This window comes from Mustela nivalis, assembly GCF_964662115.1.
Source record: "Mustela nivalis genome assembly, chromosome: 1".
In the NCBI taxonomy this organism is placed as follows: domain Eukaryota; kingdom Metazoa; phylum Chordata; class Mammalia; order Carnivora; family Mustelidae; genus Mustela; species Mustela nivalis.
In genome coordinates, this window is record NC_139020.1 from 211345781 (window position 1) to 211366137 (window position 20357).

At 61.9% G+C, this 20357-nt stretch overlaps 1 protein-coding gene and 2 long non-coding RNA genes across 24 annotated transcripts; 2 read left to right on the plus strand and 1 right to left on the minus strand.

Annotated features, from left to right (window-relative positions):
• Positions 1 to 534: 534 nt before the first annotated feature.
• ADAMTS10 (ADAM metallopeptidase with thrombospondin type 1 motif 10) lies at positions 535 to 19627 on the minus strand. 22 transcript variants are annotated; one of them, XM_082733827.1, is made up of 27 exons: positions 19510 to 19541; positions 17149 to 17228; positions 16638 to 16793; positions 15742 to 15928; positions 15207 to 15553; positions 14689 to 14845; positions 14063 to 14280; positions 12336 to 12419; positions 12057 to 12202; positions 11593 to 11636; positions 11349 to 11454; positions 11107 to 11253; positions 10732 to 10873; positions 8021 to 8128; positions 7440 to 7585; positions 7262 to 7325; positions 6206 to 6602; positions 5783 to 5916; positions 5559 to 5682; positions 4583 to 4663; positions 4334 to 4497; positions 4083 to 4209; positions 3859 to 3988; positions 3344 to 3548; positions 2931 to 3107; positions 2698 to 2845; positions 535 to 1309 (listed from the first exon to the last, which is right to left on the minus strand). In XM_082733827.1, exons 4-27 carry the CDS (start codon positions 15827 to 15829, stop codon positions 1200 to 1202), a joined length of 3594 nt encoding a protein of 1197 aa, XP_082589953.1. In that variant the 5' UTR covers positions 15830 to 15928; positions 16638 to 16793; positions 17149 to 17228; positions 19510 to 19541; the 3' UTR covers positions 535 to 1199. The 22 variants fall into 22 exon arrangements, 17 of the variants coding, with proteins under 17 accessions (XP_082589953.1, XP_082589938.1, XP_082589941.1 ...); XM_082733812.1 differs by lacking the exon at positions 19510 to 19541 and adding an exon at positions 16113 to 16286 and having other exon boundaries at positions 2698 to 2857; positions 6206 to 6308; positions 17149 to 17239; XM_082733815.1 differs by lacking the exon at positions 19510 to 19541 and adding an exon at positions 16109 to 16286 and having other exon boundaries at positions 2698 to 2857; positions 6206 to 6308; positions 16638 to 16790.
• On the plus strand, positions 4578 to 12057 carry LOC309866370. The gene is made up of 3 exons (XR_014312609.1): positions 4578 to 4774; positions 7422 to 7615; positions 11974 to 12057. It is a non-coding gene; the product is annotated as an uncharacterized lncRNA (long non-coding RNA).
• On the plus strand, positions 12393 to 17024 carry LOC309866359. Its single transcript, XR_014312602.1, has 3 exons — positions 12393 to 12509; positions 13739 to 13826; positions 16934 to 17024. It is a non-coding gene; the product is annotated as an uncharacterized lncRNA (long non-coding RNA).
• Positions 19628 to 20357: the final 730 nt, after the last annotated feature.

Sequence of the window (20357 nt, forward strand, 5' to 3'; positions counted from 1 at the left end):
CGTTTGCTCCCGGGCGTGGCGCCTGCAGACGGCGGCGAAGCCTCCAGGCACCCGCGAGTGAGCCAGCGGCGGGAGGACCTTTTCCTGGTCGGAGGCTTCCGAGGGGGCTTCTGCACGGAGGGGACCCTGGCTGCAGGGTGAGCTGGAGTTAACCGGGTGGAAAGGGGAGGGGAGGGTGCCCCTGGCAGAGGAAGCAGCTCCCGCAAAGGCGCCCCGAGATGGGAAGATGGCGGGAGATTGAGGAACTTCCGCGGGGCCTGGGAGGCCCGGGCGGCTGGACCGAGCCGAGGGCCGGGGGGTGCGGTGGGCGGGAAGGCCGGGGCCAGACCGGGAGGCTTGAGACCCTCCTTAGAAGCTGTCGTATCACTGGGCTCTGTCCCGGCTGGTGAAAGGCCCCTTTGGACTGATGGGAACCACCTGCGGTGGGAGCGGGGTGGGGGGCTGGGGCGGGGGGCACGGCCCCTTCCATTCCGTGGTGGGGACTGCGTGTGACTCAGACTCACTGACGCTGTCACAAATCAACACTCGGAAAGCTACACAAGACAGAACTTTATTGATGGAGGGCTTCCTGGCGAGGGGTGTGTGGGCCCCAGGGCAGGGTCTGTAGCACCATGATGGGGGCGCCTGGATGTCGGGGTCCCCCTGGGGCAGGGAGGGCAGAGGTTGTGGTGGATCTTGCCAGCTCTGCCTCAGCCTTGTAGCTAGTCTGGTCAGGGGGAGGGTGTCAGGGAGGTGGTGCTAATCCCCCTCCCCCAGAGCGGACATAGACCCTCCCCCTCCCCCGCCCCCAGCTCAGAGTGGAGGGATAGGGCAGTGTGGGAGGCAGGACACAGGCCGACCCCCTCCCCACCCCCACTCTTCACAGTACATATTCCGGCCAAAGGGGGGCAGTATTAGGGGCTCCCTAGGAGTGGGTGAAAAGGGCTCTAGGGCGAACAGTTAGTTGTTCCCTCCTCAAACCCACCCTGGAGGGGGGCTCACTATGAACTGGGAGAGGGGATGAGGAGGGGCCCTGGGGTGGGTAGCCCCTCTCCATCCCCCAGCCAGGGGCCCTTTAGGGGTTCCCAATAAATAACTTGCAGCTTCGTCTCACCCTTTACTCCCAGCTCCCGCCCCCTCGGGCTCCTTCAGGCTGGCCAGCTGCGGGCCGGGTCCCCTCCAGCCGGCGCCCAGCGTTAGCTCTGGGGGCCGCGCGCCCCCTAGCGGCCGTGGCAGGTTTTGCAGCACATCTGGCGGAAGTAGGCTCTGCTGCAGAACTGAAATTTGAGCACCAGGGGGCAGTAGGCGACCTTGTTCACGTCTTTGCACTCTAGAGGGGGCGGGAGAGATCAGAGCTCAGGGCCCGTTCCCTTAGGAGCGCATCTGAAGGCTTCACAGAGCTTCCTAACTTCTCTGCCTCAGTTTCCTTGCTTCTCAAAAGGAGCTTATAACTGTAACTCAAAGTTGGGGGGAGGGTGCAAGGGGCGCCTGGGTGGTTCAGTCGGTTAAGTGTCTGCCTTCCGCTCAGGTCATGATCCCCGGGTTCTGGGATCCAGCCCCACATCTGGCTCCCTGCTCGGTGGGAAGCCTGCTTCTCCCTCTCTTGCTTCCCTTGCTTGTGTTCTCTCTCTAGCGGTCACCCTCTATCAAATAAATAAATAAAATCTTTTTAAAAAAAGTGTGTGGAAGAGGCTTGTAAATATGTCATTAGACTGTTGGTGGACTTTGGGAGAGACAGTGCTGAGTCTGGGACTCAGACTCAGTATTCAGTTACAACAAAAGCACTCCCTTTCAGTTATCCTTTTGGTCCATTTGGGGCTGTAATCCTTGCTGGTTTCCCTTTGTGACCGATGGAGGACCTTGAGGTCCAGAGAAGTCTCTCCTTCTCAGGGTATTTGAATATTTTGTGTTCGTGGTCATCGACCGTCCGTTTGCGACAGTGATGTGGGTTCCCACTTGGCCAGTGAGGTAGGACAGGGCCTGGTGCCTAATAAAGGCCTCGTGGGTTGTTTTAGTACATCTCTCTCACGCAGCTCCCGGGCTAGTGAGTATATCATTATCCGCCTGCTCCATTAGAAGGCGCAGCGGAGGGAACCCAATCCAGGCAGTCTGGTTCCAGTGCCCGGGTAAGTTATCTATTGCCCTGTATGGAGAATAAATTCTTAGGTAGGGGGGAAAAAAAAAAAAAAAGGACATATTCCCTTTCTAGGGAAAGCGATTTTGTCCCCCAGGGGACATATGGCCAGATCTGGAGACATTTCTGCTCGTCACCACTGGGGGGGCAGGAGCGCTGCTGGCATCTTGCTGACACAAGACAGGACCGCTATTGAATATCCTATAGGGCCCAGGGCAGCCCCCCCCCCCCCCCCGCCCCGCCAAGAATGATCTGGTTCAAAACATCAATAGTGGCAGAGGTTGAGAAACTCTGAATTAAAGGAAAACACTCGGCAGTTCACGGTTCGGATGGAGAAGAATGGGATGAAGGTCGCGGAGGTGGCTGCGGGAATGACCTGAGTTTGGGTGCCCGGAAGGATCAGGCGCCTAATATGCTTGGTATACAGTGGCACTAAATACATGCCTGCAGGGAGAGGCAGTGAAGTGCCTGGAGGGGACAGAGAAAGACGCTGCGGTGGTTGGAGATGCTCCAGGCCAATGGTCAGGACTCCCACGCTCTGGACAGGGCCCCCGTGGAGCCCTTTGGCCCCGCGCCGCACATACCTTCGGGGCCGTCCCCGGGGGGCGCGCTCTCGCACTTGGCTTCGCACTGCTGTGTGGACGGGGGCCGCAGAGCCTCTGCGCACTCGCGCGATGGCTGGCCGGTGTGGCTGGAGCAGCGCACCGCGCGCTGTTGCTGCCCGATCCCACACTGTGCGGAGCACTGCGGGGAGTCGCTGCTGAGCCTCAGCGGGGCGCCCCTTCCCTCCGCCCCCATCCCCAGGGCGCCGGCCTACCTCGCCCCACTCGCCTGTCACCCAGCGGGCCGGGGGACAGCGGCGCAAGTTGCAGCGCATGGTGGCTGGTGGCTTGGCTGCGGGCGGGCAGTGCGCAGGGGGCAGCGTGGCGCGGTGGTCGGAGCTCTTGCACAGGACGACGCGGTGGCGGAGGCCTGGCCCGCAGCTGGGGGTGCACTGCAGTCGGAGAGGGGGTTTCATGCTCCTGGGTGCTCCAGTCCCCCACGCGGGGGGCAGGGAGGGGCAGATGGTGGTCCAAAGGGCGACAAGGAGAGGTCAGCTAACCTTGGACCGGTTTGGGGGGGCACTAGGTCGAGCAGGAGGGGCTTGTGACTGCCGAGAGGTGCCTTGGTGGGAACCCATTAAGGGCATCCCAGCATCCCCCACCCCCACAGGGAGCAGTATGGGCTGACCTCTGACCAGTCCAGGGCAGCCCACTCCGGCGGGCAAGCCGGGCCTTGGCAGGCCTCCAGAACCGGTGGGCGCGGCTGCGGGCACGCGCTGTCATCCAGCGCCTTCTCCTCGGCGGCTGACACCCGGCGCTGGCACACCACCGAGCGGCTGCGCACCCCGGCATCGCAGCTGCGGCTGCAGCGGGACCAGTTCCCTACAACCCAGCTGCGGGGAGGGGGCAGGTCTGAGAGAGTGTGCAGGGGAGGGCCGTCCCTCGGGCTGGGGTCCCGGCATATCCTCCTCCTCCCCAGGAGCCAGCATCTTGGCAGAATCCCGCACAGGGCTGCTTCTGCAGGGAGCACCCCAGCACACCCCTGGGACATCCCCACCCTGCACCCACGCTGGGGGTGGGAGGTGCGTCACGCTGAGGGAGAGCCTCCACCCCACCCCGGGGAGCCCTGTCACCCTGATCCTGGGAGCATTGCCCACTCTGGCTCTTGTCACCCCCGAGCCTGCAGCCTCGGCGGGCACTCACTCTGGCGGGCAAGGCTCCGTGTTGCAGGCACGCTGCCTCTTGGGGAGCTTGCTGTGGGCGCTGCAATGGTGGGGGGCCACCGCCGAGCTGTCCAGCTGATTGCGGCACTCCACGGCCTGCACCTGGCTGCCTGGGGGGTGGCCGGGAGACCCGCTCAGCCCCACCGGGACCAGCAGCGGAGCCCAGGGGACCAGTGCCTACCCCCGACCGCACCCCGACCTCACCGCCGGCACACTGGGCTGAGCACTTGGTCCAGGGCGCATAGTGCCAGGAGTAGGGAGGCAGTGCGTCTCGGGCAATGGGCGCGTTGAAGCGGTAGCGGAGGGCAGCCAGCTCTGTCCGGGCCAGTACCTGGGGTCGGGGAGGAGGCCATCAAGTGGAAGCCAAGCTCCAGTCCCCACAAGGAGGCTGCTGTCTTCGGGCATCTTGCTCCCAGTATTGTTACCATGACGATGAGAGATGCGTTTACTGTTACCATGACGATGAGAGATGCGTTTATGGGTCCCAGGGCTTCGAGGCTCTGCGTCTGATCTGGCCCCTGCCGCAGCTGAAAGGTGGTCCCAGCCAGGGGCAGGCGGTGGGGCTGGGGGGTTCCAGGCAACCCCTCCAGCAGCAGGGATTCCTGGTCCCCCTTCAGGGCTAGGAGGACAGCATAGGGGTCAGAACCCCAGCTGCACTGACCCCCGGCTGACCCCCAGTCCTCATCCCACCATCTCCAGCTCACCCAGGTGACTGAGGGAGAGGTTCAGGTCCTGGATGAAGATGTGGACGGAGCCTTTGGGAATCCAGACGACTTCCTCATATCCTGGATGGTGGAACTCAGATGTCGCCCAATTGGCCCTTCCCCCGCACCAGCCTACCCGCCCCCCCCGCCCCCATTCCTGGCCCTCGATGACGACAGCGAACCATTACTGCAGTAAGTGCTTACAAGGCCATCCTCTGTAGCACCAGGTCTGGCTCTGTGAAGTAGATGGGTCGTCACACCCATTTTACAGATGACAAGACTGAGGCTCAGGAAGCTGAACAACTCGCTCAGGTTTGACAGCTAGGAAGTGGCGGGGCTGGGGTTGGAACCCCAACTTTCCTGCCTCTCTGACCACCACAGTGGTGTGGTCCGCTTCCTACCCCCCCGGCGCAGAGGGATGGGGACACTGTGGAGGCCCCAACGCACATGGTGACATGGCGAGTTCAGCAGTGCGGGCTCCACCACTTCCAACCCGGGTCCCTTCCCGTCCCCTGAACCCCACACGGGGGCCTCACTGTGTGTGTTGGCTCCCCGGAGCCACCCCCGACTCCCTGGGGTCGCTGTCCTTCAGCCCAAGGTTGGAAGGCAGGCTCAAGTTCACCATACCCTACAGATATCCCTCCCCCCGTAAGACTTTTCCTCCAGCACAGAGTCCCTCAAGCCCCTGGTTCAGACCATGGAGAGTGGTCAACCCCTCTGCCCCCAACCCAGGGCCAGCCTCCCAGGGTGGGGGCGGGGAAAGGTTTAGGTCCCCAGACCTAAACCTTGCCAAGGTTTAGACGCCAGAGCCCAAGCTAGTCCCTGGCCCTGAGCTGGGGCATTGCTGTGCCCCGGGACTTCTTGGGGTCCCCACTGGGCCCCTGGGTCTGAGTAGCTGACGCTGGCTACTGTGATGGGGCCCGTCCTGCCCTCAGTCACCAAGCGGCCAGAGGGAGAAGGAATGGGGTTCTCTCACCAGCTGCGGGCGAGGCTGGGCTGAAGACCCCCTCAATGGTTTCACAGGCGCTGCCGTCACCACCGCAAACCCGACACTTGTCCTCCCTCAGGTCGGAGCCCAGGACCCGGTCGCAGCCCACGTGCTGGGGAGGTGGGGAGGGTGGGGGGGGCCGAGCGTCAGTGAGCCCCGCTCCCTGTCTTCACTCCCCTATTCCTTGCCCTCTGTCTGGGAGTCCCCTTCACCTTGCACTCGCCGCTGACGCAAATGTCCACTGTGTCAGGGCGACAGGGCGTCCCGTCCACCACGGCGGCCGCTCTCTCCGTGTAGAAGTTGAAGCCTTCGGCCAGGCATGTGAGTGAGCAGGCCTTCACGCCCCCTGGGGGGCACAGCCCCGTCAGACGGAGGGCCAGGCCACCCGGGACTCCCTGCTCGTTCCCGAGGATGGGGGTAGGGGAGGCAAAGAGGGAGAGACCCCAGCCCCAGCGTGGCTAGGCAGGTTGCGCAGAGGGAGTCGGGATTCCCGGTGTCCAGTCAAGGAACTGCTGAACCACATTCCTGGGCTCTTTGGCCCTTTGAGTGAGGGGGTGCTCAGTCAGACCCCATGACGCTGCATCCACCTGCTGCCGCCCTCCAGTGCCCCATGGCCTCCTGGGTCCCTCACTCACCTCCTCGGTATGTCTTCCACGTGTAGAATTTTCCACGGAAAGGGATGCTGTCAAATTCGGAGCATTGCATCTCCCGGAAGTCCTGGGAGCCCGGGGGACAGTCCTGGGGGCAAGAGAGGGACAGGGAGGGAAGCCATGTGTTGGGGGGTGGAGTTAGGGCACAGGCCCGATGCTCAGAGCAGGGTTGGGTTGGAGGGGGAAGCTGAAGGCAAGAGGCCAGGAGGAAGCTGTGGGGGGCCAGGTGAGACAGGCTGGTGGCGTGGGCCAGGGCCAGGCGGTGGGGCTGGAGGGACGGGTACTTCAGAGATGGAGCAGATGACCCATGAGAGTTTGGGGCGAGCTGGGGTGCTGGCTGGGTTTCTGGCTTCAGACCATGAGGCCTTTCTTGAGAACAGGCCTAGAAAGGAGCCAGGGGCACTCATTATGGGGGGTGGGGCATGTGTGGACTCCCTGGAGACAGGAGCCACTCCAGGTGGGGCTGGGAAGACCACTCACCCCGCGGCCCCCCAAGCGCTCCCCGCCCTCTGAACACCCCCAGCTGCAGTAAGCCTTGTGCTTACTGGGTGTGTCCACAGAAGACTCGCTCACAGTCAGAAGCCCCAACCAGCCATGGGGAACCCTGGCATTTAAAGAAGGGACAGCAGTGGAGACGGGAAGACAGAAGGTCTGTGGGGAGGAGCTGGGAGCACAGGGCAGGGGTGATGGCAGCACGGGGGTGGGAGTGGGGTAGGGAGTTGTGGACGGAGGCCATGGTTCCTGGGCAGAAGGGAGGACAAAGGGAGAACCCAAACTGGGTCCTCAGTGGCTACTGGGTTTGGTGACAGCTTGGAGATGGCTTTGGGGTGGGGTTGGGGAAGTTTGGGGAACCCAGCTTTGCAGGGAGGAGGGGTGCAGTGCACTGTAGCTGGAGGAGGATGCGGAGGTCATACAAGTTCAAGGTGGGGGAGTCATCTGAGAATGGGAAGGAACCAGACGCTTGCAGGGGAGCCCCCGGGCAGGTGTCTGGAGGGCAGGGCAGGACAGCGGATCCCAGCCTGGGGTCCTGGGGAAACTCACGTCGGTGTTGCAGGAGCGGTGCCGCCGCCTCTCACCCAGGCAGTACTTGCCCCCGATTGTTGGCCTGGAAGGGTTGGGGTGGGGAGACAGAACAGATGTGGGGCGGGAGGGAGGCTGTTAGACAGAGGGGGACCCCGCCCCCGCCCCGCTCTCTTTACAGAGGGTCCTGAGAGCTGACCTGGGGCTGTCGCAGTGACGGCTGGAGGAGGACACGCCGCCGCCGCACGTCCGGCTGCAGTCGCCCCACGGCGTCCACGGGCCCCAGGCCCCGTCCACGCCCTCCGGCCGCGACCCGAAGGGGACGCACACGCGCTTGTAGCACCACTACGGCAGGTGTTGGGGAGAGGAAGCGGGGTGAGTCCGGCTTCGCGGACTCCCGGGATCCCCGCCCCTCCCCCAGCTAGAGGTCACCGCATCTCTGGGATGGGACCGAAGGGGCGAGGGTGGAAGTGGGGTCTGGGGACCCAGACACAGGCAAGATGGGGGCGTGGCCTAAGCTTACGGTCACCGCCGGGAGGTGAAATTTGCCCTGGGTCTAGCACTGCTGGAGTAGGGGCAGCGGGTGGCCTCAGGCCATGGGCGGGACCTCTGGACAGTGGGCGTGGCCAGAGCCGACGGAAACCCGCACGGAGGCGCGATGGGCGTGGCTCAAGGAAAGGGGGCGTGGCCAGAGCCGACAGAAACCCCCCACAGCGGCGCGGTGGGCTTGGTTCAAGGGCAGGGGGCAGGACCCGGCTGGCGGCCCGGGCCCGCGCTCACCCCCTTGTCGATGGTGTGCGTCTGGCACAGCGTGCCCTCGGCGGCAGGAATGCTGTTGGTGATGCACCGGTTGCTCTTGCTCAGACACCACAGCTCACTGCAGACCTCCTGCGGGCCAAGGCGCCTGCTCAGGCTCGCCCCCCGCCCTCCTCCCTCGGGTGGGCAGCCCGCCCGCCGGGGGCGGCGACCCGCTCGCTGCCGCCTTGCGGTGGGGCCCCAGCGCTCCTCCGCTGGGTCTCCAGGAGCCTTCTGGAGTCTTCCTGTGGGGCATGGCCTGAGACCTCCCCTCTGCCTTATGGGCTGCACTTAACCAACGTCCGTGTGTGTGGCAAGCCCCCGTAGGCATCACTACCCCCGTTTCACTGTGAGAAAACCAAGGCTTAGACAGGTAAAGTCACTTGCTAGCGGCCACACAGCTTCTGAGGGGAAGCCTTGGCTCTAACCCTCTGTGATCTCATCACTCTGGTGCCTCTTGAGTCTCCAAACCTGCTGAGGAATGAAGATGATTCTGCATTCCTTGTTGAGATGGGTTAAGCGGCCCCGGGGAGAACAGTAATTCTGAAAACCCTGGCCTGGAAGATGGCTCAGGTCAAAGGCCTCATCGCTAATTTTTTCCATCTGGTGGTCTTCTATATTGCCCCCACCCCCCCACCGCCCCCCAAACTGTGGAAGCTCCTGGAACTTTTACTCTATGGGAGACTCGGCCTGAACAAAGCCAGGCTGGATCTGGTTGGGATGCATCTTTGCCCACTGAAAACTCAGCCCACCTTCCTGTCGGAATCCTGCTTGGGCTGGACCAGTCCCAGGAAGTCTCTCTGACAAACCCCCTGGGTTCAGGGGTGTCCAAATCTCTGACCCTCTAGCTTACATCTGCCCCACCTCCCAGGGCCTTCCCCAAGCCTGGGAAATGGAGAGCCTTCATTCTCCTTTTTATAACCATGTGCCATTTCCTCTTTGAACCTAATCCTTTCAAGTTTTAATATTCTGGGACGGGGCCAATCAATGGCTGTAGGAAGGGGCAGCCTCTCAGAGACATCTGCACACACATGAGAAGTTCCGGAAAGTTGTTTTCAAGTCCGCTCCCTCAACCGTCCTCCAGAGTCCCTGTCTTGTGCTCCTTCAGAGGCTACATCTCAGTTAAAAACTCAGCCTGGTTTTCTGGCTTCACTTGGCTTGTGTCCTCCCCGCCATTTGTAAATATCACGGGCCCTCATCCCACTTCTGACACCTCTTAAGGAGAACTGGCTATTCCAGTCCTGCTTTTCCTTCTCTCCACAAGGAGGCGCTGTGGTGCATGTGAAAGGGCTCTGAGCCAGTCGGGGAGACTTCAGCCCCGCTGGGGAATTGCCACCCCCCCTCCCTGTTTTCTCATCTAAGAGATAGGCCTTGCCTACATAAAAGGCTGAGAGGCATGTGACAGAGTAGATCTGAAAGAGATTGCACAAACTCCCCGTTATTGTGTAACAATGACCACAGCTATCTCTGGGTTAGGCACTGGGCCCAGCTCTTTACACGCGTTAGCCAAGTTATATGTAGTCAATAATTTCCCCCTTTGCCAGGGGCTCCGGGAAGATGTTCCTTGGAGAAATAAAAGAAAGAATCAATTCAACATACAGCCAGTACCGGTCCAAGCTCCTTATTCCGGCACTTCCTCCCCTCCCCCACCTCATTATAAACTTGGAGTCACAGTGAGACCTTCGAGTCCCAGCTCTGACATGTTGAACTGTGATATTGGGCAAGGCACCCTCCCTATGCCTCAGTCACTTCACCTGTAATGTGGAAATATAGCAGGATTGTCAAGAGTTTAAACAAGATGAAACATATCACATGCTTAGCACATAGTGGGCGCTCAGTAAATGTCAGCCACTGTCATCATGGTTAGGATACCAGGGACACAGCAGATGCTCCAGATTCTTTAGAAATTCGTTAAGGGTGCTACAGTTACCAGTCAGGCTAGGGAGAGTGGGCAAGAGCAGGTTAAGTAGAAATGATGCCAGGGTTTGTCTCCTTGTCTTGCCCTGGGATGAAATGAGGGCATTAGAACAGCTGCCTTTTCCTGTGTTGAATTGACATGGCCTCAGCTTGGACGTGGCCATCTAAACTCTGATCTCTGGAGTCTTGAGGAAGCTGGCAGGCCTTCAGCTTCCTTGGGGGCAGCTGGGAGTGGGACCCCCAGCTTGCTTCTCTACAGAAGGATGGGGCTTTGGGAAATCAATGCAAACCTCACCAAGAGGGAGGGGTGGCCCGGAGGCTCAGAGCTTGTCCAGCCAAGCATCAGGGCCAGGCGATCTTGTGAACCAGTTGGTGGGGGATGTGGGGAATGAAGACAGGGTGTCCCTGGAAGGCTCTGCCCAGTTCTTTGCCGAGTGGGAAAGATGGTCCGTCCCCAGGGAACTATTTCCACCCCATTTGGAATGTTTGGTGAAAAACTGCCCAGTTAGGGGGTTTGGGACTTTAGTCCTGCAGCAGCCCACCAGTGGCCTGACAGGCTGGACAGAGGGGGTGCTCAAGGTCTCCCCAGACCAGCCCCCAAAATCAGGGGTCTGGAGGGCCAGGATATCCCACCCTCCCAGTCACTGAGTGCGCGTGACGTCTATACACCTGTGCACCTCTTTCCCTCTGGCCCCCACGGGGGCTCACCCCCTTCCCGACGCTCCCACCCCCTGCGGCCCCTCCCCTCCCAGGAAGGAAAGCAGGAAGGCTCTCTCTACCCCGTATTTACACTGACGCGATTTGACTCCATGTTGGAAGCGGCACTGTTCGTCTGCGTCATAGGCCTGGCCGGGTGCCACCGTGGGGTACACGAAGTCCTGTCTGGGGGGCCGGTTGTTCAGGCACAGCCCCAGGCCTGAGCTGGGGCAAGAAAAAGGAGCTGTGACGTCAGGGGGCTGCAGGCGAAGAGCTCAGGGGCCGGGAGCGGGGGGGGGGGGAGGTGTGGGTCATAGGGTGCAGCCCTATGTAGGGAACAGGACCCCTCCCGGAGGCAGCTCTGGTTTCCAGACCCCGCTCCCCCGCCCCCCTTCCCCCACCCCGTTCCGAGCCAAGGTGAGCGGGAGCGGGGGGCGGGCACGCGGGCACGTCCTCACTCCAGAAAGCTGGTGATGTAGTCGCGGCTGCAGGACGACCACACAAAAGGGTTGGTCTTCATGGTGATGTGGGCGGCCATGAGCTTGGCCGGGTCCTGGCCACGGGCCCCACAGCTGTTCCCTACACCGTCGTGGTTCATGCCAAACCTGGGGAGAGCGGCGTCGGCTCCACCACCCTGGCCGAGGAACCTGCCGTCCGGCCCGTCCCCGTCCCCCACGCCCCGCGGTGTCCCCTGCCTCACGTGTGTCCGATCTCGTGGGCGATGGTGAAGGCGGTGGCCAGACCGATGTCCTCGTTGATGCTACAGCTCCTCTCGCGCTCGCACATGCCGCCCACGGGGGCCAGGCCTGGGGGGTGGGCGCGTGGGGCAGGGCTGGGCTCGGGTTGTGAGGGCTGGTCCAGCCAGGTCCCCATCCCGCCGGGCGGGGGGGGGGGGACCCATCCGCTGCCTCCACGGGTGCCTGAAGCCTACGGGGGTTAAGTACCTAGTGTGCCACAGGGCTTGTTCCTATAGATGCAGATGTCATAGCTGTGGAAGGAGAGGGGGGCAGTCAGGCGCTGGGCTGCCTCCCTCATCCCTGCCGGGGCCACTGTAACCAGTTTCGGAGGCTCCCTTCGGCCTCTCGCCTGGAGCCCCGTGCTCTGCCCGCAGTGGACCTCGGGGATGCTGGGGGTGCATAAGTGACCGACTGACTACATCAATGAGACAGCGAGGGAATGAGACTGTCTGTGCCCAACTGTCCCTGCCCCCCCCCCCCCCCCCGGTCCTCCTGAACCAAGGCTCTCAGGCTCCCAGCAGCCCCTCCCCAAATCTGACTCCCCCCTGGAGTGGCCGCAGTTTCCCAGCCTCTCCCATCTCCCAGCAGAAGTGAGCCCTGCTTGGACCAGGAGGGTCCCCGGGACCACGCGTTCCCCCGGCCCATGTCCTGGAGTCCTGCCCGCCCCTCACCGCGTGATGAGCACTGCTGTGTCGTGGTTGGCCACACCATTCTCCGGAATGGCATTGCCATGGCCGCTGCGATTCACGATGGATTTCTGCCACTTGCAGAAGCTGTCCAGGGACTTCCCGGCATGGTGGGTGATCTCCAGGGTTGGCTGCAGACAGACAGGGGGGCATGGGGGCCAGCCACCCCTGTGGGAGGGGGTTGGGCAGGGGGAGGGGGAGACAGGCAGCGCTGGTGTGCGGGGGGCAGGTGCGGGGGCAGGTGCGGGGAAGGGGCCCTCGCACCTGGTCCTCTGTGAGCAGGATGAGGCGTGTCACCAGGATATTAACGATGTTTCCCAGACTTGAGTCCTGGAAAAGTTTGGCAACCTGACCTCCAAGAAACAAGAGAGACCGAGTCTTAAGAGGGGCCCAGAGCAGGAGACAAAAGGCAAAACGTCAGTAGTCCTCTTTCCCCAGGTAAGTCCTGCGGGCCAGGCTCAGGCTACGCCTGCTGCGCAGGTAGGGACGATGGTCATTCCCATTTTACAGAGGGGCAGACCGACACACAGAGAGGTCAGAAGCCACAGCGGATAGGTGCCACAAGGGGGCTTCATGTCTGGGTTGCTCCCTGGTACCTTCCTTTCTGACTCACCCCCATTCAGCTTGTCTGTCTGTCCTCTATCCCTACCCATCCCCGCAGTGGCCCCAAGTGTCTCTGCCCAGAGGTGGCCCGAGGAAAGTGCACATTTGTTCTCATTCCACGGCTGTCTAAAGGTACCAATTTGGGGGCGCCTAGGTGACTCAGTTGGTCAGCATCTGCCTTCAGCTCTGGTCAGGATCCCGGGGTCCTGGGATTGAGTCCCACATCGGGCACTCTGCTCAGCAGGGAGCCTGCTTCTCCCTCTCCCTCTGCTGCTTTCCCTGCTTGTGCTCTCTCTCTCTCTTTCAGGTCAGTACTTAAAATCTTAAAAAAAAAAAAAAAAAGGTATCAATTTGAGCATCACCATAAGAAAGTGGAAGAGTCGGGGGCAGGAAGCTCTGGAGACGGGGCGAGGGAGGAGGAGGAAGAGCCTGGGGTCAGGGGGGCGGTCGCCACAGTGTGCAGTGATCTCGGAGCCTGGGGCATCACTGTCCCACGTGGAGAGCCATAGAAATTCTGGCAGGTTCTAGACAACTTTTTTTTTTTTTTAATTGTATTTATTTATTTGACAGAGAGAGATCACAGGTAGGCAGAGAGGGGGGAAGCAGGTTCCCTGCTGGGCAGAGAGCCCAATGCAGGACTCGATCTAAGGACCCTGTGCTCATGACCTGAGCCAAAGGCAGAGTCTTAATCCATTGAGCCACCTAGGTGCCCAGGTTCTAGCCAACTTTGAAAGCCCAAGGGAGGGAAGCAGGGCTAGGGCATAAGTGCGGTGCTATGTCAACATTTTGGGCCACCTCTCTGTCTGGCTCCCCCTGCCCCCCTCCCCGCCCGGACTCTTTCCTCCTGGGGTAGATACTATGACAACAGTGTCGTACAAACGTGGAAACTGAGGCTCGGAGAGATCCGGAGTCTCGACAGACAGCTGGTATGGGCCCTGGGGACATCTGAGTGTGGGTGAGCGAGGTCACCACGTGAAGTGGTGAGCAGGTGCCTGCGGGAGGATTCAGGTGACCCCCTGTGTCCTGCTGGCCTCAAGTTCAAGCTGCATCCTTGTTTTATACAGCAGGTGCCTGCGCAGCCTCAACCGCGTGCCCGGGGCTCTTTGGAACGCTATCCCGACTCACTGCGACTGCCTGAGCCTTCCGGAGGAGGTACTATTCCTACCCCCATTTCAAAGGGTGGGTAAACCGAGGCACGGTGGGGGGGGGGAGGGACTGGTCCAAGGGCACATAGCTAAAAAGCAGCAGAGCTGAGTCTATGCTCCTGGCCGCCCAGCGAGGCTGCTTCTCCTTATTCCTTGCCCAACCGGCCTCCTTTCTCACTCTGCCCCCTCTGCGTGGGTTCCCTGATCTCAGGGCTCCATGGCCGGGGAGGGGGAGGCACTTACAATGTTCATGATGGCGAGCACGTACTGTTCCACGTCTCGGCGCCCGTGGTAGGCCACCATCATCTTGTCAGCCACCACCAGGGTCTCCACATAGCGCTCGCGGCTGACGGAGCGCTTCAGGCCTGGCTGGCCACGCTCTGTCTCATTCCCCAGGGGCCTGGCGGGGGGTGGCTTCAGGGTACGGAGCCACCACGGCCGCCCCTTCCATGGCTTCTCATCTGGATGGACAATTTCTGGTCATTCTGCTGCCTGCTCATAGGTCTGTGACCCTGTCTGATGGCGCATTGGCCCCACGGGCCGGCAGACCCCTTGGTCTTTGGCTACTGGGTGTCCTAGGTGTCCAATGTCTGGCTCTACTATGGTCCACTACCCAGAGGATGGGCTCTACGCTGTCACATTGGTTGGTGGCACGGACAGCTGGGCCCCACAACAACCAGAGTGACCGCGCCACTTCCTGAAAATTCCATTGCCCAAACATAGGCATGGAGCCGCCTGCCTCGGCATGGGCACTGCGCACCATGTCCGTCTGATCACAGAGGGTTTATGCCTGAGCACCTGTCTCACTCACGGCAGGGCCGTCACACACTGCTTCCTCCCTCTGCCCGCCCCCACAAAGACAGGTGTACCTCTCACTCCACAGGCTGTGTCCAGGTGGGGGTGACGCAGAGAGGAGCGCTTGTACACCACATGGGGGCCACTGTCCTCTGGGCCCTGGGCCCCTTTGGGCCCACCTTTCAGGGGCTCGATCAAATATTCTTCTTCATCTGCCACAATCAGGCCATGCTGGGGGTTGGGGAGCAGGTGGAGGGCTTGGATCAGGCTTTGGTTCCAGGGCCCAGGGGACCCTACCTATGTCTTTATGATTCCATTCTTTCTGTCTTAGTGGGTTTATGTTGCTTTTCTTTCTTACCATCCTGAGGAGGAAGTTTGATTGGTTTCCTTTGCAGCCTGACCTTATGGCTACACATTTTCCTCAAAGTTCTGCTTTAGCTATGTCCTAGAATAACTAATCCTTATGACTAGCTCAAAATACTTAAAAAAAACCATCCACCTGGATTCCTTCTCTGGCCTACACGGAGAAGTGTTTTTCATAACTCCCAAGCTGGTGGGCATGTCCCCCTGCTTCCCAGAACCCTCTGCTCACCAGGCCCCCACAGGTGCTGATGGCCACATGGGAGCTGCCAGCCTGACCCTGCAGGTGGCCGGCGTAGAGGCAGTGGGGCCGGGCAGCCCTCTGCCAGGCCAGGCCCTCCCGTGTCCAGTATTCCACGGAGACGTGCCCTGCTAGAAGGCGGGGGCTGCGGGTCAGGTTCAGCAGGAAGTGGGTGCTGGGTGCGGCCACCTTGTAGTAGAGGCGGGACTCTGGGGCTGGCCCTGTGCCCCGACGCTGCCTCCGGGGAGTGGGGGGCGAGAAGGCCAGCAGGGCCCCATTGTGGTCCACTCGCGTGGGGAACGCAATCTCATAGCTCTCCAGACTGGACAGGAACTCATCTGCGGGCGAGGGTCAGAGGCTTGGGGCGAGCCATAGGAGCGATCTGGGTCTTCGTGGCTTGGCTATGGGGCCAGTGATGCTGGCCTCACTGACCCCAGGGCCCTCCCCCAAGTGACTGCCATCCCAGCCCCACTGACCCTTCCTCGGCTCCTTGTTCCCTCCCCATGCTGCCCTGGGACGCCCCTACCTTGAGACTGGAAGGCGTGTATGACTTCGAATGTGAGGCCCAGCCCCAGGGTAAGGGCCCAGCGGAGGATCTGGTAGGCAGGAGCCATAGAGGCCACGTGTCCACATGTCTCTCTCCAGCCCCGGCTGCCGGCAGCCCCCACAGCACCGCCTCCCCTGTTCACAGCCTGGGCAGCATCACTGGGCTCCTGGGAGGGAGGAGTTGGGTCGGGGGGGCGGGTGCCTTGTCCTGCTGCCCAGTGTGGCCAGTGCTGAAGCCCATTCCTCCCAGCTCCCGGGATGCCTCTGGCATTTCCTCTCCCTGTCCCCACCCCCCTCATCCTCCCTATGCTACAGGAATACACAGGGGATCGGGACTCGGTGGGTACCTACTACGTGCCAGCCACCGGCCTGAGTGTTTTCACACCATTTCATTTCATTTCCACAATAATCCTGAGGACTCGTTCATGGCTAACGATAGGCACGGCAGAGATGCCGTCTCTGCCCACCGAGGGGCCATCTCCTGGGAGTGACCGAACCAGAGGAGTTCAGATTGTGACAAGTTCTCTAGAAATAACGGGGAGGCTCAGAAACTGAGGCTTGGAGGATGAGAAGAAACTCGTCACGAAGAGACAGGAGCAGGTGCCCAGGGAGAGGAGCCGCAGAGGCAAAGGCCCAGAGGCAGGGAGGACCTGGGTGTGGACCCAGGAGCACAAGGGCCTGTGCGGCTGGGCAGAGTGCCTGTGGGGAGGCAGGAGCGCAGCAAGGGGAGGCTGGAGTGGAACACATCTGAAGGCTGTGCTGGTCAGTGGGCATTTTCAGCCCAGATTAAGCCAGAAGTGACTGGCTCCTCCCACTAACCCTCTCTGACTTAGGCGCTGCCATTGGGTCCCCGGCCACAGGGAGCATTATTCACACCTACAGGTGGCATCTGTCCCTCTGACCTCTCCTCCACCCTCTGTTTCCAGCCTCTCCCCTGGTTCGACTCCTTCTCCTTTCAGATTCTTCTTTCTGGAAGCTCTAGGGTTGTCCGGGAGAGCTCGGTTTCTCTGGCATCTGCCCCAGGCCAGCCTGCTGCGCACAGACACCACTTTGGGCCACTACCCTGTGCCAAACCCTCCTCCCCACTGCAGTCTCCACCCTCCTCCTCCTCCTCCTCCTCCTCCCCTGTGCCGTTTCCCCCTTAATCACACACTGTCTTGTTTTCTTTGCAGCCTGGCCAAGTCTGAGAGTTGATCTCCAAACAGGGCAGTTCAGCACACGAGGGAGGGAGCCAGGTTTTCAACAAGATGCAGACTTAGAAGCTGACATTACCCGCTTCTGCTTGGACCCCTCCAGGGACGGGGAGCTCACTCCAAGACACTCTGTGACCCTACTGGTCCCTTCAGCTGGGCTAATGATTATCCCTTGTTTTTTGGTTTGTTTTTACCTTTTGGGGGTGGCAGTGGGCGGCCTGGGGTCGGACACCTGTGCGTGAGCCCCTCTGTGCCTCAGCCTCTGCGTTAGTGCCTAGACAGGGAGGGGCAGGGAGGAGGAGCTGGCCTGGGTCTGAAGTTCAGGGGTGGCTGAGAATACTCTGCCCTTCCCCCTGACCCTGACAAGCCTCCTCTTGGATTTCATCCTCCCTCAGCTCCTGGGCCCCCACCAAACTCCCTCCTCCCCTACTGCTCCTCCCCATGCCCTGATCTCCTCTTGCCTCCTCTTCTGTAATCCATCCTGGAGACCTTGACCGGTTCTGATTAAACCCCTTCCTGGTCAGTTTCCCCGACCCTCCCCTGGCCTTAACCACCCTCCCCTCCCATGCCAAGGTGGCAACGTTCTCATTGCAGAGTGAGGCTGGAGCTCCCTTCCCCCAGTCCTGTCTCTCTCCTTCTTTCCTGCACGGCCGGGCCTGGTGCAGAATCTCCCCGCAGCGGTTCTGTGGCTCTGGTCCCGGCTGCAGTGTCTTTGAGTCTCTCTGCTCCGCACCCCTGAAGTCCTCACCACTGTCCTCTGAGGCTGGGCCCCTCGACCTCACAGCAGGGGTGGGGGGTGTGTGGAAGGAGCCACATAGGTGGGTGGGGATGGAGGGAGGGACAGGTGTCCCTCCAGGGCTGGGGGTGGGTGGGTGTGTGTGGGGGGAGGATCTGGGATAGTGGCCCCTTTGCAGGATGGTAGCCAGGGGTGACCTGCCATGGGGGTACTGGGAACAGGTCAGTGGGTCTGGGGAGAAAGTGATACTGAGGGTAGGGAGGTTAGGGGGTTCCCGGGCTGAGCCCGGTTGGGGGCAGCAGCAGGGGTCTCCACTAGGATGTGTGCGGGACTGCATGTGTGTGACTCTGCGTGTCTCTGGGTGTGTGACTGTATAAGTAGACTGTCTGTACGTAGGTAACTTTGTGTGTGGTGCGTGTGCCCATGTGACCCTGTGTGTGGCCCTGTGTGTGCCCGAGTGGCTTGTGTGCACGGGCGCGCACGCACGCACGAGCGCGCGTGCCCGGGCTTGGCCATAGCTCCCAGCCCCTCCTCCCAGAAGGCAGGAGGGAGGCGGCCAGCACCGGGACGGCGCCAGCGCCGGAGGAGGAAATGCCGCGGAAGCGGCCCGGAAACAGCGGAGGCTCCATCGCATCCCAGCGATCGGGACGGACCCGCCGCTCCACGCCCAGACCTCCTGGGCCGGGCCGGGGAGATCCGGCCGCTCCGTGGAGGCCAAGGCTCAGGCCGCCCGGGCAGAGGCCTTCTCCAGGCGCCGCACATCTGGCTGGGCGGGAGGCAGACCCTGCCGGGAGAGCAGACAAAGGCCCGCCCGCGGCCTGCGGGAGGAGCGGGAGGAGGGGGCCGGCGCCCCGGCGGGTCCCCCTCGACTAGCCACTAATTAAAGGCCCTGAGCCCGACGGCCTGGAGACACTTGAAGACAGACGGCTGTGGCCTCCGTGACCGACTCAAGGGAAGTGGGAGGTGCCACTCCCACACCCAGACACACAAACACACACTGGTAGCAAATGCACACACTCGAGGGTGACCACACCTGCGCCGCTGGGTACCCACAACTGGACACCGCAGACCCACAAAGGGCTCGCATCCCAACACACCGACACGCTCAGAACACACACATGGGGAGGCAAACGCAGGAGACACACAACCACACACTCCCCAGACCTATGTGCACACACACGTACACACTCATTCACAGGAGACAACCTAGAGACCCACACTTGGGCCTACACACACGGACATGTACACACTCACTCACACACTCCCACCAGACAACGGACAGAGTCCCGCAGAACTTGACATACACACCAGACGCACTCATACAGGCATTTACACACTTGTTACACTCAGACACACCCGGAGACAGCGTAAAGACACGCACACACTCACCTAGACATCAACACACACAGCACTTAACTATGTCAGTTTACACTCACACCTATGCACACACACCCCACCCCACACGATCGCACACAAACACACCCAGACCCTCATGGACATGTTCCTGCGGACACACACAAGCAGCTGCACGCACACATACGTGGATGCCCACACGCACCCCGACACACATACACGCACGCAGCGAACACAGCCAGACAGGCGCCCGCACGACCTCAGTGTCGCGCACACTCGGGGACATCACACACCGTCACAACCCCCGCCCCGCGGCTGGACGGTCCGACAGACCCGCGCCCGCGGCCGTCCCCGGCCGACGCGGACACACAAGGTCACCCGCGGCCGCCCGGCGCCGGCCGCCTCCCCCGCGGGCGCCCGCCGGCCCCGCCGAGCCCGCTCCCCGCCGCGCCGCCCGCGCCGTTACCTGCGGCCGCCCGCCCGCCCGGGGCCTCCGTCCGCCGTCTCCGCCGCCGTCTCGCCGCCCAGCGCAGGAAGGGAGGGAGCGAGCGCGGCGGCGTGGCCGGGGGAGGGGGCGCGGGGAAGGCACTTCCTGAGCCGCCTGCCAGGGTTATAAAAAAACCCCCAAACCGCGCGCGGCCAGAACCCCGCCCGCCGCCGCCGCCGCCGCCCGGCCTGGGCCGCGGGCTGGACCCGAGCCAGGGACCCGGGAACTCCGGCGGCCCCGCCCGGACCGGGCCCGCCGTGGGGGCTGGGGGGGGGGATGGCAGGCGAAGGAGGGGGGAGGGAGTTAGGTGGCAGGTGGGGGAGGGGAGGGAGGCAGGGTGGGGGGAGGGGAGGGAGGAAGAATTGGGTAGGGGTAAGGGGAAAAGGAGGGAGAGGAGTGGGGTGGTGGGGGGAAGGGAGATGGACTGGAAAGAGGCGGGAGGAGGTGGGGGGTGGAGGAGGAGGCACCGTCGTGTGGGGAGGTGACGGGAAGGAATGGGGCGCGGAGGGGAGGAGGGAGCGGGGAGCGGGCGGAGGGTGGGGGAGGGGAGAGCCCACTCTCTCGCCGGCACCACCGCCAGCATCGACAACAGCTGTTATTTATTGAGGGCTAGTCCTGCTCAAACAAGCATTTATTGGGCGCCACCCGTGAATAAATGTCAGCCCGCCCCTGCCCTCCCGGAGCTCCCTTCTGGGGGCTTGACCTGCCGCGGGCCTGGTGGGTTCCATTTCACAGAAGAGAAAACCGAGGCTAGAGACGGGGAGAGTGACAGTTTCCTGAGCGCAGGGGCCTGGGGGTTTTATTTATTCCTGGGGGGGGGGTTCTCA